The following is an 18,882-nucleotide window of genomic DNA, read 5'->3' as shown; positions in this document are numbered from 1 at the left end:
CTCATTTGGCCTTGCAGGTCTATCTCTAGCTCTGCCCTTATTTCTTCTGCTAGTTATGCCGATGGCTTTATGAGCAGGTATCTTTTGGTTACTGGGGTTGTCACTGTCAGCTGCCAGGTTATTTCAAACTTTCAAAACTTTTGCCACTGTTTATGGGGTAAAGGAAGCAAAATACTTTTTGTCCAAGATAGATGTTGATTCATGTGTAGAACAAGATCATGCCGCAAATGTACTCTTAAAGCATCCAAGCTTGGAATCCGTCTCAGCAGCGCCCCAGAGGATGGTGCAAAATGGTGGTACTTTTTCAGCTGTCATCCCTGTGCATAAATTCCGTTGATCACCTCTCAAAAGAAGAACTAAAAGGCTTCAACTGACTATTGAATCATAGTTATGAATGTTTTGGAAACCTCCTTAAGTACAAAAACTAGTTTCCCTTCTGACAAATAGTTTCCAGTAGGCTCTGTTCTGATTACTGTATAAAGGAATGAATATCCTCCCCTGCACATGAAAAGATGCCCCACATCATTAGTCACTAGGGAAATGCAAATCAAAACCACAATGAGATACCACTTCACTCCCACTAAGAAAGCTATAATAAAAAAGACAATAACAGATATCAGCAAGGATGTGGAGAAGTTGGAACCCTCATACATCACTGGTGGTAATGCACAATGGTGCAGCACTTTAGAAAGCAGTTTGGCAGTTCCTCAAAACGTTCAGCACAGAGTTACCATGTAATCCAGCTATGCCACTTGTAGGTATAAACTGAAGTGAAAATATATGTCCACACAAAGACTTGCACAGAGATGTTCCTAGCAGCATTTCATAGCCAGAAAGTAGAAACAACAATCAATGAATGGATAAATTACATGTGGTATATCCAGACAATATAGTCATAAAAGGGAGTGATGTATTGATGCTGCAACATACATGTCTCTAGGAAACATTATACCAAGTGAAAGAAGCTAGACACAAAAGACCTTGTATGATATGATTCCGTTTATATGACTTGCTTAGAATGGGCAAATCTATAGAGACAGAAAACAGATGACTGATTTTTAGGAACTGATGGAAGGCAGGAAATAGGGTGTGACTGCTAACGTGTATGAAGTTTTATGTGGAAGAGAATGAAAATGTTATGGAATCAAATAATGGTGCCTGATTCATAACTTTGTAAGTATACTAGAAACCAATGAATTTTGAGCTTTAAATGGGTGAATGTTATGGTATGTGAATTATATCTCAATAAAACTCTTATTTTAAATAATCTTTGCCTAGATTTTAACAGGTGTTTAGCCTGTGTATCATAGTTTGTTATTAAATTTGGGAAAAGTCTATGGCATGAGTTGATTGAGTTTCATTTGGAAGACTGATTTCAATCTGACTTGGCAGCTTTGAGTCAGAAAGCTCTGTACTGCACGATTTGCAGAGTAAATACTTGGTTTATACTAGAAAAAGCATGAGAGTAAGTTAGTAGACTCCTTACAACTTTAAGAGAATAAGAGCGGTGGTTTGTATAGCAGGTAGTCTCCAGGAAGAGAAATACTGTTTTCCTCCTTTTCTGGTACTTTACTGACTATCCTAGAGACCAAATGTTTTTAAAATAAGTATCAGTAAGTGATAAGTATGTCGGTAAGAATAAGAGTTATTTTGTTTCCTTTGAGAAGAGAATTTTTAATAAATCAGCATTCCTTTTTAGTTTGAGGAATGCAGTGATTTTCTTAAGGATTTTTATCTTCATTGGTTGTAAGTTCACTCATATACATAAAGAATTAGAGCAAGGTGCACCCCCATGTTTATTGAAACATTATTTATAGTAGCCAAATTATGGAAGCAGCCAAGTGTCCATCGATAGAGGAATAGATAAAGAAGATGTGGCATACACACACACACACACACACACACACACGCACACACAGGAATATTATTTGGCCATTAAAAAGGAATGAAATCTTGACATTTGCCAGAACATGGATGGAACTAGAGAGTATAATGCTAATGCATATAAGTCAGAGAAAGACAAATACCATATAGTTTCACTCATGTGGAATTTAAGAAACAAAGCAAAAGAGCAAAGGGAAAAAAAGGAAAGACAAACCAAAAAAACAAGCTCATAACTATAGAGAACACACTGATGGTTACCAGAGGGGAGGTGGGTGGGGGAATGGGTTGAATAGGTGATGGGGATTAAGGAGTGCACTTGTTGTGATGAGCACCGGCTAATGTGTGGAAGTGTTGAATTACTACATTGTACACCTGAAACTAATATCACACTATATGTTAACTACACCGGAATTAAAATTAAAAACTTAAAAAAATTTTTTGAGAAAAGTTCTGTTTGGATTAGATCAAAGAATGAGTTCAATAGTTCTCATATTTTACAAGTTTATTTCTTGCCCAAGATGATGACAAATTATTTAAAAATACTTCCCTTCCTACTTTCTACCATTCTCTTCTCCACTGTGACCCATGAGTTTGTAAAATGTCTTGCCCTGATGTCCCAAGGTGCTCAAAAGGTGAACCCATTCTTAACAGTTACCATCCACATCTTCTCACTGGGTAATCAAAACATGGAGACAAATCTTGGTGGGTTCCCAGCCTCACTGCCAGGTTGGAAATTGGTTCTGGGCTGTGGAAAAGGTTGCTACTATTTGATCGTTAATTTTCTGAGTCACATTAGTGGCGTTTGTAGCAGGTGGAAAACTCTTACTACTTGCTGACAGATCCCACACAGGATGGCTCTACTGCCTTATGCTTACTCATCAGGTAACTTCTTTGTTCTAGGCTGCTTTAATTTTCCTTTAGGTCACTTTTCCTTTTACCATTTTTTCCTTCTTTTCTAATCACCTGAGCAGGATTCGACTTCTCTCTTTAATTCAGGGTCATATTTAAGGCAGTTAGGTCTTCACAGGCTCTGGAGTGAGTCTCCCACCTATTAGCTCTGCAGCTTTGATCAAGACATTTAGCTTTGCCAAATCTCAGTTGTCTCATCTATAATATGGAGCTAATGCTAGTATCAGCCTAGCGGATTTACGAGGATTAACTGAAATAATCTATGTAAAGCACTTATCTAACATTTATTGTGCCACTTAATTTATGCTTTTTGAAGGAGGCCAGGAAGCAGTTAGTCCAACAGTTCCTGACAATAACAGAACAAGCGATTTAAAGGATGCCTACTTATTCCTTTGGCAAAGCACATATCACTATGCTGCAGTGTCTTCAACTGTAAATAGAAGATAACTTTGCTGAATGACCATGAGAATTAAATGAGATAATATAAACAAAGCACTTAGAACTGGACCTGGCATATGGTAATCTCTCAGTGAATGCCTGCTGATTTTTTTTTTAAAATCATTTTTATCTGTGGCCAAACCATGGGACTGATTGATCCTGGGTCTGCCAGACCTTGTCTGAGGTTGGTGTGCATGGCCAGCAACTTGACTGCCCCTGTCTTCCTCTTTCAGCTGCACAGTTGGACAGCATTGGCTTCAGCATAATCAGGAAATGCATCCACGCTGTGGAAACCAGAGGTAAAGTCGTTCAACAGATGGCATTGTTCTCAGTGAAGGTCACGCATCTGGTGAGGTGTCAGACCTGCTACCTGTTTCCCGATTTTAAGTGACTCATTAACTCCCCAAGTGCCATTATTAGTGTGTTTCTACAAGTTCTGTTGCTCCGAAGCAGGGGCTCTCAATCAATTTGGTGTCATCAACCTCTTTGGCTGATTAGTAGAATGTTTTAAAGACATACGTGTCAAATACATAGGATAATAAGGAGTCTAGTTACTGGAATTCAGTTAAAATATTGAAAGACCTAGTTGTGATGTAATAGTACATGTGTTTCTTTGTTACCACTTTAAATAAGTAATAGACACAGGTCTGATAACTGGCATAATTTGGAAATGCAGTTGACCCTTGAATAATGCGGGAGTTCGGGGTGCCAACCCCCTACCCTCCTGTGCAGTTGAAAATCTGCATATAATTTTTGACTCCCCTGCAAACAACTACTAACAGCTTTCTGTTGACCAGAAGCCTTACCAATAACATAGGCAATTAATTAATACATATTTTGTATGTTACATGTATTATATACTATAATACTACAATAAAGTAAGCTAGAGAAAAGAAAATATTAAAAGATCATAAAGCACATTGATTGTACTGTACTGTGTTTATTTAAACAAAAAAATCCATGTGTAAGTAGACCTGTGTATTTCAAACCCGTGTTGATCAAGGGTCAGCTGTCCTGATATTTCAAGATGTCTATAAAAGTCGCAGTGTGTTATGAAAATAACTGATTTCTGAGCAAGTCACAGGTATTGCTAACGCTGTGATTTATTGCTTATATCATAATGGAAGGAAATGTTTAATTTCAGTGACAGGGTCATGAAAGTAAAGGCGTGATTGTTTTCCTGCCTAAGTTCATTGACACTCTGAATTCTCTAGTGCACTCCTGGGGTCTGTGGATGCCAGGTTAAGAACCATGCTATGAAAAGCCAGTCCCTGGTGACTATCCAGGTGGGCAGAAGGGGTCAGGCCCCTGGTTTCCTGTAGCAGTGCTGTAGCCAGGCCCTGCCTGTTGTACATTGACACTTCCTGGGTCTGTAGGAGCAGGACTTTAGGAATCAGGGAAGCTGATTCATCCCAGTGGTCTCCTTCCCATCCTTAGATGTTGACCCAAAGGAGATTTCTCAGTTCTGGCAGTTGGGAGCTTTGAGTACTCTGGTCTATGATACTCCTGAGAAAAGCTGTTAACTAACTTTGCTGTGGATTTGGTTTGAACCATTGTTAAAGATGTGAGTCTTACTATTCCACAGCCTCTCAACCCATTAGTCTTTTTCACTTGATTGAAAGTTTTATCTTTTAAAGCAGGATCCATAACTAGTAAGAGTTCTATTATAATTATTACATTATATTATAAATATAAAATATAAATATATAAAATCTATAAAGCATTGAGTAAAAGGGGATGAAAAAAATCTTAACTGTATGAGCCACTCCTCCTACCCAGTCAGAAAGTGTTCTTTCCAAAGTAGTTATTTGAATGTGCTCTAAGACTTTTTAATGTTTGCTTATTTCTGCTATACCTTCCTTCAATAAAGAGTTAAGGCGGCTTGCAAAGAGAAGTGAAATAGAGCCAGAGAATATAAAGTAGAAATAGGTGAGATTTCTGGGAATTGATCTGGAGGAAATAAGGACACAGGCAGGTTGAGCCACAAAGCTGTTTACACAATGGTGTTAAAGTGAAAAACAGAAACTGGTCAAATGTTTCAAAAATTGGTTGAATCACTAGTGGTACATCCATGCAGTAAAAAGCTGTGAATCGCTAAAACTGCAGGGAAATACATTTATTGACATGCCAAGTTTTCATTATTACATATTAAGTGAAAAACGAAAGTTACGGAACAGCTTGCACAGTATGAATGCATTCTGGGGGTGGTGGGGGGAAAGGGAGATCCATATATGCACAGGTATCATCGGGTCATCAGTGGGGCTCCCCGCTCTTCTTACTGTCTTCCTTTGATTTATCTACTTGCCTTACTGCAGTTTCTGAATTTTCAAACTGTCTGTTACTAAGGCAGTTTTTCAACAGGTGTTTTAATTTTCTGTTCATTCTAAGAGAAAAGAATGAGGAATAAGAGGTACAGGGTTAACAAAAGTAGAGGCATAATAAAAATGCAGCCAAAACTGCCTTCGGCTCAGGTCATGATCCTGGAGTCCTGGGATCGAGTCCCACATCGGGCTCCCTGCTCGGCGGGGAGTCTGCTTCTCCCTCTGACCCTCCCCACTCTCATGCTCTCTCTATCTCATTCTCTCTCTCAAATAAATAAATCTTTAAAAAAAAAAAAAATGCAGCCAAAAGTAAGTTCAAAACAAAAATCCCCTCCCCTCCACTGTGAAATTCATCCACTTGCCCGAGGTGGGCCACCTCTTTGTCTGAGCTCTCAGCAGCCAAACCAATAGGGAAGTGGAATCATTTAAAACCCCTCACAGAGCCTGTGATAAATGCAGACTAGTGGCTCAGGAGGACAGCTTTTTATGATATAAAGCCAGAAAATGTACATAATAAGTAGTAGAGGAAGAACAAGGTCACCAGTGGTTTGGTGTCCTAGCCTCTGCCTCTTTGTCCCCTCCTGCTCTAAAATGAAGATGAGAATGATATGTTTTAACTTGTAAGAAAGTTTTCATTTGACACAAAAAGGAAAAGAGGACAATGTGAGTTAAATGCCATTTTAGCATAAATACTTGAAGGAAGTGATTATTTTCCTACTGGAATGCATGTATGTATATAATTATTTGTGGTGACCAGAGGTGAACAGACATCCCATATTTTCTGAGGTTCGTTAATCATCGTCCAGCAGGAGACAGGGTTGTATCCAGTTCCAGGAAAGGTCAAGCACAGAAGTAGAGACACTTCAGAAAGGACAAGCCCTTTAAGCCACCATGTTACTAAATAATGGTTCTGCCGTTAAGTAGCTTGGGGCCCATCCCTTAGTTTTAGATCACAGTCTCCTAGTCGCCGAGCCATGCAGGCTGATGTATGTGCTTTTACAGGTCCTTTTTAGCTATAACATCCTATCATTCTAGACCACTTCTTTTTATTCCTTAATTCTACATAGGCCTGGTCGGAGACACTGTAGAATCAGCCTTTTCCCAAATTTCTTTCAGGAAATTTTGTTTTGGTCCCAAAGTGGTGGCCCTGAAGGAGTATAACTCAGTGTTTTATTCATTATGTCATGTATTGTCTACTGATCTAAGTATGGGGCCTGTAATGGTAAAGAAGACAGAATCACTGTACATAGAGTTTATATCGTAGTTTGTGGGGAGAATGACAAACAAGAAACCAAAAAAGAAAGATAATTTCACATATTGTTACTTGCTACAAAGAAAAGAGGGTAGGGGACCAGCCAGTAGTGTTGGTCATGGGATGCTTTAGGTTGAAGAGGTTGCATTTCGGTTGAGACCTGAATGATAAAAAGATCTGGGAGAACCATGTTCCCGGTGGAGGAAACAGCTGTGCAGAGGCTGTGATTTGGGTGCACAAGCTTGATGTGTGGGAGAAACAGGAAGACCAGTGTAGCTGGAGCAGAGTGAACGTGGTTGATGATGCAGAGGTGGGCCTGTGCTTAATCCTGCAGGGCCTTGTGGGCCACAGTTTTGATTATGGTCTAAATGCAATGGGAAGCCATTGGAAAGTTTTGAGTAAAGAGAGGATTTGAACTGATACATACTTAAAGAAGTTCGTTTTGGTTACTGGTTGAAAAATGGACATCAGGGGAATAAGATGGGAAGCAGGAGACCAGTTAGTTGAAAGGTGTGGGGTATGATGGGCCTAGGGCTAAACAGAAAAATCATTTCTTCAATCACTTGGTCTAAATGGTCCCTTTTTGTAAATGGTATAGCGGTGATCCAGCATTTATTCTTTTCTACAGTATGAATTTTCTATCATGTCAATTTTGGCTTTTTAAATTGAAAAATTGGTTAAATGTAACATATTTAAAAGTATGTATTTGGCATCTTTCAAAACTCTTCAGATGCTGCATTTGGCAAGAGAAGAGGAAGGTTTCTTTCCCCTCTGTTGACTGAACTGAACTAACACAAGGGCTGAAGTGTGCAGCACATCCGTGAAATCCTAGACAGCTGCACCAAATCCCACTCCTTCGCTAAGAGCAGAGTTGAGTGACAGGGGACTTTAATTAGAGTGGGTTTTAGAAGGACCGAGAAAATGAAAAAAAGTGCATCTGGCTGGGTTGGCTTAACTTGTGTTCTGACATGCCTCTAATTAAATCATCACTGTTTCTCTTCTCAGGGATCAATGAGCAAGGGCTCTACCGAATTGTGGGGGTCAATTCCAGAGTGCAGAAGCTGCTCAGCGTCCTGATGGGTGAGTGCAGCAGTGGCTGGGCCAGGCAGGCCCCAGTGGGATCAAGGGGGCACCTCTGAAAAGTTACTGGTTCCATGAATATGAACAGCCTCTTGGGAAGGAATTGGGTGTCCAAGAGGGAACACCCAGAAATCAGCTGCCCCACTCACCAGTTGTTACGGCTGTAGGCATTACTGGAAGAGATACTTAGTGGACTGGACAAAACAAACAAAAAAAATGGCAGGGCCAAAGCACCACACCCTCTGTTTGTAGACTCAGCCACTGTCAGTCCAAGTGGCGCTCAGTCATTCATGTGACCACCACACCCTACTCTGTCATTTATAGCTTATGACTCCACTGTCCTCTTCGGAGACAGGCATTTAGTGGGGCACACCCGATTCCCAAGGAAGGGCATCCTTCTAGCCTGCAGAGCACCTCAGATCTCATGTTCCCTGTTACCAAAAAGGTGTCACGTGACTGCCAGATAACATGTATATAAGCAGATAATTCTTGTGATCCTCTTCGCATCTAGATTTCTACCTAGACTCTGGCGTTTGAGGAGCAGAACCTCCCTTACAGCTAGCTGACATAAATATAAAACCACTGTCTCCAAATGTGTAGTGTTTGAATCAAAACCCCATGCGTCAATGAGCCAATTTGCTTAGGCTGCAGGTTTCCTATATTTTTAGATGTGAATGCAGCCAGCTTCAGTGAGTCACATGGATTTAAATGGCAAACAGATCAGATTTCACATATCAGTGGCTGTTACTCATCCCCATGGAAGCCCAGCCGTCACTTGTAGAGATGGACTATCACTTAGGGTCCCTGCTCATTGTCTGGGCAGCAATACTTCTCTTGTTAATTTTTTTTTTTTTTTTATTGCCATCCAGTTTCTGAACATAGTTTTCGTATGTAAAGAAATCTCCTCTCTCATATTGTCCAGAATGACTCTTACCTGTCTCTTTTTCTAGAGAGCTCCTTGCTTCTTGTTGGCAAAACCCTATTCTGTTGCCAGTTACAGTAAGATATTTTGTTTGAGAGTATGATTATTTGTGAGGTACTCTTGCACTGAGAATCTGGTTCTTGGTTCAGATTTGCAGTGTGGTTAGTTTTTGTTTTGTTTCTGTTTTTATGTTCAGTTAGCCACTGTAGAGTACATCATTAGTTTTTGATGTAGTTTTGATGTAGTTTTGATGTAGTGGGAGAGAAATCAGAGAGGGAGACAAACCATGAGAGATTATGGACCCCAGGAAGCAAACTGAGGGTTTCTGAGGGGAGGTGGCTGGAGGAGGGGTAACTGGGTGATGGGTATTAAGGAGGGCACGTGTTGTGATGAGCACTGGGTGTTATACGTAATTAATGAATCACTGATTTCTCTCCCTTCAGATTTCCCTCCCTTCCCCTATGGTCCTCTGTGCTATTGCTTATGTTCCACATATGAGTGAAACCATATGATAATTGTCTTTCTCTGCTTGATTTACATTTATATGCAGTTCTAAGAAATAAAACAGAGTTTTATGTACCTTTACCCACTGTCCTCAATAGTAACATCTTGCTACACTGTAGTAAGATGTCACCACCAAGATATTAATATAGTCAAGATTCAGGACAGTGTCATCACCACAAGGATGCCTTGTGACGCCCTCTTATGGCTCCATCCATCTGCTTAACCTCTCACCTCCTTCCCTTACCCTGCCGACTCCTGATCTCTTGTGAATTTCTTTAATTTTGTCATTTCAAGATTATCTCAGTGGAATCATATAATATGTAATCTTTTTGGATTGGCTTTTTTTTTCATTCAGCATAATTCCCTTGAGATATTTTCGAGTTGTTTTATCAATACTTTGTTCTTTTTTATTGCTGAGTAGTATTCCATTGTATTGATGTACACAGTTTGTTTAACCATTCACCTGTTGAGGGACATCTGGGTTTTTTCCAATATGGGTAAATTAGGAATAAAGCTGCTGTAAATAGTTCTGTACAGGTTTTAAATGTGAGCATAAATTTGTTTCTCCGGGATAACTGCTCATAAGTTTGATTATTGGATTGTACAGTGACATGGTGAATTTTTGAGAAATTGTAATGTAAAGAAGAATTAAGATTCTAACAGGTATCAACCCTCAGTCTTTTTTTTTTTTTTTTTAAAGATTTTATTTATTTGACAGAGAGACACAGCGAGAGAGGGAACACAAGCAGGGGGAGTGGGAGAGGGAGAAGCAGGCTTCCCGCCGAGCAGGGAGCCCGATGCGGGGCTCAATCCCAGGACCCTGGGATCATGACCTGAGCCGGAGGCAGACGCTCAACGACTGAGCCACCCAGGCGCCCCCAACCCTCAGTCTTTCATTTCTGATCAGAGTTGCAAACGTGTGGAGTGTGTGCTTGCTATAGCAGATTGTCAGGTGCTAGAGCTGAAACTTCAGAAAGATTCAGTCCTTGTCTGCAGAGTCTGGTAGGGGGAAATACACATGCATGAGAATCGTGATGTAAAATATGATACTGTCACCTATACAAGCCGTATCTGGAAGATTGAGTATTGAAGGAAAGAATAGGAGAATAGTTCAGATTAAGGAAATGAGCAGTAAGTAGCATGAGGGGCAGAAGTTAGGGTCAGTGGTGGCTATAGTAGAGGGTACTAACTTATTATTAATATTATTTTAATATTTCAAAGTGCTTGAGGCTGGATCAGGAGAGTTAAAACTGAAATGCTAAGATGGTCCCTTTTGTCAAAGAACTTGAATATTGTGCTAAGAAGTTTGTGAGAGTTTTACTTCCTACAGGAAAAAAAAAAGACTCTATTAAAGGTGTCTAAGTAGTGGGGCACCTGGGTGGCACAGTTGGTTAAGTTTCTAACTCTCGATTTCGGCTCAGACCATGATCTCAGGGCTGTGAGATTGAGCCCTATGTCATGGCCCAGCATGCAACCTACTTAAGATTCTCTCTGTCCCTCTCCCTCTGCCCCTCGCCACCCCCAAAAAAGTTTCTAAGTAGTGATGCTGTATGTGTGAGGGCTCTTTTGCACACACAGTGTCAAGAAGACCATTCAGAACAATTTAAAGGAAAAATAAAAGGCATTAATTTGCTCACACAACTGCTCAGTCCAAGATGGCAGAAGCATAGCAGGATCTGGTGGCTCCAATGATCTCTTTACCTTTGCTGGAACCTTTCCCACTTCTTTCTTCTGGCTTCTCATTATCTGTGATCTCTGCTTGTCTTGATATCAGCTGTTTTCTTTGTGGGAATGTCCCACGTTGTTCAGCCTCAGCAGTTTGTGAATCTTACATCACTGAGTAGAGAGTATCTTTCTTTTTTCTTTTTTTTTTTTAAGATTTTATTTATTTGACAGAGAGAGAGCAGGAGAGCACAAGCAGTGGGAGCGGCAGAGGGGGAGGGAGAGCAGGCCCCCCACCAAGCTGGGAGCTCGATGCGGGGCTCGATCTCAGGACTCTGGGATCATGACCTGAGCCAAAGGCAGACGCTTAACGACTGAGCCACCCAGGCGACCCGAGAGTATCTTTCTTGACAGTTCATGGAGGACTTTGATTGGTCAGCATGGGGCCATTCACATGAGTCATTTCTCAGTCTCAGGGCAGTCACATGACCTACAGCAGATGGATCTAGATGGCCTTGATTCTGTGCTTATCTCTGGTGATATTGGGAGGTGTGGCAAAGTGGAATGGGTGGGGGCTAGACTGAGCAGGATTATTTTTAAAAGAATGTTGAGGAGTGCTTTCCTGAAATAATGGCTGCTGGGTAGATTTAAAAAAAAAAAAGTATGTCCAACACAGGTTTAACAAAATCAGACTGTAGTCTTAGGAGGGTAGCACTGGCAGCAATGGGGAGCCTGTATTTGATATGGAGAGACACACAGGAAGAAGATAGTTGCAATAATTAAGCAGCGCATAGCTGAACGAGGGCTGGACCAAGTAGATGCTCTGATATTAGGGAAAAAAGGCTCAAATGAACAACAGGACTTTGTAACCTACTGGATATGGGACAGAGATTTCAAAGATGACAGATTATTATGTAAGGTGATACTAGTGAAAAGAAATAGGACATTTTGGATGGGTTTGCCAGAAAAAAGAACCACTTTAGCTTAGTTGTGCTAAGCAAAGAGTGGTGTGAAAGGATCTTGTTTTTATCACTTCTCTTAGTGGCTCTCAAACAAAATATTTGTCCTGTTCTCTTCCTCACTTTTCCTGGGGGCAGACAAAATAATCATGAATACCTGAGAAATGTCATGAAAAACTAATAACCAGCAGCTGAAAGTCACAAGGCCATCTGCCTCTACCAGGAGAACATTACAGATAGACTAGAATCCAAACTGAGGCTCAACCAGAGCTGAAAGATGACCACAGGGCAAGATCTCATCAGAGGTGGAGAATGGTATCATGATTTTCATGACCAGTTAAGATAACCTGTTTGGATCTTGGAAGTGAGGAATCACCTCTTAGACCAGGAAGCCTCCAAACCTGAAGGCAGGTCTCTTCCCTTGCATTAACATGCTGCCCTTTTCATCAATTCCTGGTATTGGTGCTAAGCTGGGTTAGCCAAGAGTGTAGAATAAATAAGGCTCCTACACTGCAGAACCTCTCCCTGAGATGGCTGGGCTGAGTGTGAACCCTTCATTTACTATTGCTTTATTCTGTATCGATTGGATGCCCTTTTAGGTGCTAGGCAATGGGTAGGATATGGACTATTTTTCAGAGGCTCTCAGAAGTGGAGTAGTGAATTTTTAATATTGAAAGTATGGATTAGAATTAAGTAAAACCAGAGACTTCCTTTGATCACTTTGAGTTTATTTTGTATACTCTTAGTACATTAGAGGACTTGAGATTAGAAGAGGAATCTTAAGAGCCAGTGCTTTGAAGGATGCCTGGGTGGTTCAGTTTGTTAAATGTCTGCCTTCGGCTCTGGTTATGATCCCAGGGTCCTGGGATCAAGCCCCATGTCCGTCTCCCTAACTCAGCGGGGAGCCTTCTCCCTCTCCCTCTAACTGCCGCTCTGCTTGGGTGCATGTGCTCTCTCTGTCAAATAAATAAATAAATAAAATCTTAAAAAAAAAATAGAACCAGTGCTTTAAGAACTTTTTCCTTCTATTGATTAGAATTCCTTAAGAAAGCTTGCTAGAATATCTGTTAGTACATGTGGTGTAGCCTGGTGCTAGTGTCCTACCAAAAGCTACCCTTAATCCTCTTCCTCCTAGCAGTGGGAGTCCTTAGTCTGTGAAGAGTGAAAAGGTCTCAGGAACACTTGCAGATTCCTAGAAATAGTGTCTTCCATGTGTATATTATTGTTTTTCCTGTCCCCTGAATGTTAAGATAAATTTTTCCAAATTTTAGCTCATTTTTTAATACAAATCATCTATATGCTGATTTGTTCACTACATCTGTTTTTCTTCCTGTACATCTTTATATTAATTTTTAAATAACATTTTTTCTGATCAAAGTTTGTGAGTGGTGATTATAGCAAATTTGGAGAAATACAAAAAGTGGAAAGAAGAAAATAAAAGTCTTGCAGACCAGAGATAACCTTTACTGACCATTTTATCATACCATTAAAATATATTCTATAATATAAAATGTTTATAAAGGTGGAATCACACCATGCATATATATTGCTTTTTAATAGGTTTTTTTTCATGTAACACTACAGTCTATTTTCTGATGTCATTCAAGTTCTTCTAGAATGTGATTTTTTTTTGGCCATGTATTGTGTAGATCCAACTTTTTAATCAATCCCTTATTCTTGGATACATAGACTGATTACAATTTTTCATCATTCTAGAAAACACTCAGGCAAATGTCCCCATAGGGGATGCAAAGGTTAAAAGTATGAATTTTGGAGTTAGACAAGTTGCATTTCCACTGCTTATCCATTTGACTTTACACAAATTATTTAAACCTGTCTAGTCTTGTCTCAACATCTGTAATAACTCCTGCTTCTGTAATAATGTGAGGGTTAAAGGAAAGATGCATACAGGTTGCTGAGTCTGAAAGCCTCTGCATGTTAGTAAATAAATGTTGGCTGTTGTTATTTTTAAGTTATATATGCATATTGAATGATTTCCCTAGGGTTTAAGATGTTGAATTGCTGGGCCAAGGTATGTACATGTTTTCAAGGCCCTTAACAGATACTGCAAATTTGCTGTCAGCGGTTTGTGGAGTGCCCGTTACCTCACATCCTTGCCATACTCTTTATTACTTTTTTTTGCATATAAATTACAAATATATTTTTAATGTATCTCTTTTTTATTTAACTTTGCATTTCTGTAGTTCTGGGTGAAGTTGGACATTCTCCCTATGTTTCTTACTGATTTATTTTTCTTCTCTCCTGAATTGCCTGATTTTGAGACTATTTTTCTATTGGTGCATTCATCTTCTGATGGTAAGAATCTTTTAGATGTGGAGGCTATGTTACCAATATTTTTTTGTATTTTGTCATCTTGAACTTTATTTGTGGTACGTTTGTTTTTGTTTTGTTTTATGAATATTTTAAATTTTTACGAAGTCCAGTCTTTTATGAAATCAGTCCTTTTCCTAGATGAATTATGCCTTAAAAGACCTTCTCCATCTAGGATTACAAAACCTTTTTGTTTTCTTTACATCCCATCAAGAATATATTTATGTAAAATGGAAAATAACTCTCCTTTTCCTTGGATACTTATCTGATGGACCAATAACCATTTAATAAGAAAATTTCTCCCCTTCTACTACTTTTTAGTATCACTATATAATCATTCTTTTATACATTTTGGAGTCTGTTGATGGAGTTTTTACATATGTTTTTCCAAAGGAAAACAAATTCTCTGTTATTCTGCAATTCTCGATCTTTAAAAAGAAGTTTTCTTCATTTTTTACATTTTCAATTTTTTTCTCCTGATTCTTTGTATGTTAGCAAACATTCTCAAACTTGTACCACATATCCATGTCATTTATTTAAATTTCTTTTGGGTTGAGTCTTTTTCTGTTTATAATGCAAACCTTAATTTTCTCATTGAGTTTTTTGTGTCTTTACTAACATATTTAGCTGTTTTCTTTTTTTTTTTTAAGACTTTATTTATTTGACAGAGAGAGACACAGCGAGAGAGGGAACACAAGCAGGGGGAGTGGGAGAGGGAGAAGCAGGCTTCCCGCGGAGCAGGGAGCCTGATGCGGGGCTCGATCCCAGGACCCTGGGATCATGACCTGAGCCGAAGGCAGACGCTTAACGACTGAGCCACCCAGGCGCCCCTAGCTGTTTTCATTTATACTTTTCAGCCATGACCTTTACTATTTCAGTCTGTGTCTTCTTACTTTGATGCCTTATTTCATATTATCCATTAGTTTTCTGAATTTCATTTATAGTACAGAACAGGTGCTTTCTGAAATTTTGTTAGAGTGCTTTGGTCTTCATATTTTATGCCAAGTGTTTCATCAGCTTTTTAATATTTTTAATCAAACCTGAACACAGAGAAGTTTATAAATCTTTGCCATTAAATTCACTGTGGCTAGATTCTCCTTATTCTACTGCTATTTTCCTGAAAGCTATTAAAATCATTCTGACACATGTATTGGAGGGCTGGTATATGTGAATCCATCCAACTTTCTGGTATTTTAAAATCTTTGTTTTAGTGTGGACCTATAAGCCTAAATAGATTTCTCCTGATTCTGCTGGTCATGGTTCTGGGAGAAGTGAAGTTTATTCCTGGTTAATCAGATGTGTGCTGTGGTTCTTGGCTGTTACTCACATCTTTCTTCTAGGACTTTCTCCTTCCTGAATTCATTTCCCTTGATATAAAGGGATATCCCTACACTCCTGTCCCCAGTCTAATTTCACTGTCTGAATTTTGATCTCAGGACAATTCTGGCTACCCCTGAAAGCACCTTCCCCTCTGTGTGTTGGGGTGGAGTGGGGGAAGTGCAGTGATGCTCCCTGGGGTGTCTTGGGCTATGGTTTAGGGTGAGTGGAGGGCCATTGCCTACCACGTGGTTCCTGCAAGTGGATTTTCCTCAGGGCCTCACCAAGTTCTGCCTGATGGATATTCCTCTGGTGACAGGCAAAATGTTGACTATGAGCCTTATTATGCTTTTGAAACTTCATTTCCCTTTTTTTGTGCATCTTCATTAGTATTTCACCATGGTGGTGAAAAAGTACAAATTCCATGTTGCTATTTTTTGTCATCTTGTAACTTTTTCCTTTTTAATTCATGTTAAAGCAAAGTTAGTGCTACAGAGAATACCTGGAAGGTATTAGACTGCAAGGCTTTAAAGCACCAAATTACAATAGCATGCCTCACCCACTGCTCTCTGATCCCACCATGAGGTATCCTTCCTTACTCCTCTGAAGCCTTGAATATTTGTCTTTTTCTGTGCCCTTCTTTTCTCACATTCTTATACAGCGTAGCATAAATAAAGCAAGCAGAGATTCTTTCAGAAGAAATCCTAAAGTAGTAGGATTCTCTATGTTGTTCTTCATGACAACTTCTTAGATCTGAAGGCTTGTTTACTCATGAGTGGAAACAGCCCCAGACTTTGAAGACTATAGCCTCATGGAAGCAGCAGTGCCATGTAATTCATTAACTTCCAATTTTATCCACCAGTAAAAGGGAACAGACAGATGGTGTAGGACTGGGACATGATAGACTGTTGGGATGAAGGATTAATTGATCCTTCTTGGAGCTAGCAAGGTTGCTATTAACCACAATCCTGAGTTCTTGGGGAATGGAGAGCCCGGATGGAAGCTCACCTTCCTCTCTGCACCTCCTACCATCACTTTTGCTTATTGGAATGCTACAAGCAAGTTCTCATAAGACCAGGGATTTGACACAGTAAGAGCTTTCAGATCTCCGTACAGAAGTGGCTGTGGATACTCTGGATTCTTAGGCACTAGATAGGGGAAGTGATGCAAGGTATTAAGATGTATGACTTTTATAATCAGAAAATACAAATTTGCTTATGAAATTTTTATTAAACTATATATAAAAATATAGATTATATATAAATATATATAAATGTAAAATGTAAAATATATTTATATTTATGTAAATATAAAATTTATAAAATAAATTGCTTATGAAATTAAACTAGTCTTGAAAGAATTACCTATAGGGTAAATGAAAAGTCTAATTTACATAGTGGATAGTATATATTTATAAACTTCTTCCTCAAAGATGTTATGGAGATGGAGATGGAGAATGTGAAAGACTCAAGAAGATTTTGAAGACAGTAAAGAATGGGGTGCCTGGGTGGCTCAGTCAATTAAGCATCCATCTTCTGTTCAGGTCATGATCCCAGGGTCCTGGGATCGAGTCCCATGTTGGGCTACCTGCTCAACCGGGAACCTGCTTCTCCTTCTCCGTCTGCTCTTCCCCCCTACTTGTGCTCTCTCCCTCTTTTTCTCTCTCTCAAATAAATAAATAAAATCGTTTTAAAAAAAAGACAGTAAAGAAAATACAACTAACATTTACAGAAGGAAAAGATCACATGGTATTTCCTAGGGAATGACATACAGATGAGTGGAACAGACAAGAGCATCTAGAAATAAGACCCACACATATATGGTTAGTTGATCTTTGATAAAGGTGTCACTGTAGTTCTGTGGGGGAAAGGACAGTCGTTTCAACAAATGTACAGTTGGACAGCTATATGGGAAAAATTCCATCTTTATCTTTAACTATATCTAAAAATTAACTCAAAATGGATTATATTCCTAAACCTAGGAGCTGAAACTATAAAACTTGTAGAAGAAAACTTAGAAAATTTTGGTGACCTTTATTTAGAAAAGATGTCTTAAATAGAATATAAAAAGGAGGAAACATAAAAGAAAAACCTGATAAACTAACCTTTATCCAAATAAAAAACTTGTGCTCTTTAAAAGTTACTAAGAAAAAGAAATTGAGAGCTGCAGATGAGAAATCTTTTGTAAGATATGTATCTGATAAATGAATTGTATCCAGAATATATTAAAAATAACTGAAGTAATTCACTAATAAGAACACAACCAACTCAATTTTAAAATGGGTAAAAGATTTGAATAGTTTACCAGAGAAGATACACAGATGGACAGAAAGTGCATGAAAAGATGAGCAAAATCATGAGTCATTAAAGAAAAGCAAATTTAAAAAAAAATTTCTTCATGTCTACTGGGACAGCTAAAATTTCAAAATTAGACACCTGACCATATCATGTGTTGATGAAGATGTGAAGCAACTAGAGCTCTCAGGTTGCTGTGGGAAATCAAAATGACCCAACTGTTTTGGAAAACAATTTAGCAATTTCTCATAAAGTTAAACATACTATGTGACCTCTTCTACATATTTTTACCCAGTTCCACTCCTAGGAAGTGACCCAAGAGATGAAACTTTAGTCCATATAAAAATCTGTATGTAAATATTCATACCAGCTTTATTCATAACAGTAAAAAATTGGAAACAACCCAAATGTCCATCACCTGATGAATGGATGGACAAATTGTGGGATATCCATAAAATTGATTCTATCCAGTAATAAAAGGATCAAACTAAGTATTATGCTTTGTGACAGTGGTTGCCAGGGGCTGGAGGTAGAAGGAGATGATTGATTGTACCGGGGCACAGGGGGATTTTCGTGGTGATGGAAATGACTTTTATCTTGACTGTGGGTGTTATATGACTGTATACATTTGTCCAAAGTCATGAAACTGTGTGCTTAGAAAGGGTGAGTATACTTCATAAATTTGGCACATAGGAGAGGATTCTCAACCTTCCTCCTCATTAAAAAAAGGCAAATTAAAAACAGGATTTTTTACACCTCTCAGATTGGCTAAGATCAAAGTTTTGAAAATTGTCAAGGATTTGGGGAAAGAGTCACTCTCAAATGTAATGGTACAACCTCTGAGGGGTAGTTGAGGAATATCTTTCATAATTAAAAATGCATGTACGGGGCGCCTGGGTGGCTCAGTCGGTTGGGCGTCTGCCTTCGGCTCAGGTCATGATCCCGGGGTCCTGGGATTGAGCCCCGCCTCAGGCTCCCTGCTCTGCAGGAAGCCTGCTTCTCCCTCTCC

At 39.2% G+C, this 18,882-nt stretch overlaps 1 protein-coding gene across 1 annotated transcript in view; it reads left to right on the top strand.

Moving 5' to 3' along the window:
* The window catches only part of LOC102733438 (rho GTPase-activating protein 26), a 234,960-nt gene that overhangs the window by 100,504 nt on the left and 115,574 nt on the right, over positions 1-18,882 (top strand). The window contains exons 5-6 of the mRNA XM_081825602.1: positions 3,465-3,530; positions 7,810-7,884. Coding sequence (XP_081681728.1) covers positions 3,465-3,530; positions 7,810-7,884 — 141 coding nt within the window. The remainder of the gene's footprint in view (positions 1-3,464; positions 3,531-7,809; positions 7,885-18,882) is intronic.

The sequence above is a fragment of the Leptonychotes weddellii genome, chromosome 7, assembly GCF_054177405.1.
Source record: "Leptonychotes weddellii isolate Sample4059 chromosome 7, ASM5417740v2, whole genome shotgun sequence".
Taxonomy (NCBI): Eukaryota; Metazoa; Chordata; class Mammalia; order Carnivora; family Phocidae; genus Leptonychotes; species Leptonychotes weddellii.
The sequence above is the reverse complement of the archived record's forward strand: the minus strand, read 5'-3'. Positions and strand labels throughout refer to the sequence as shown.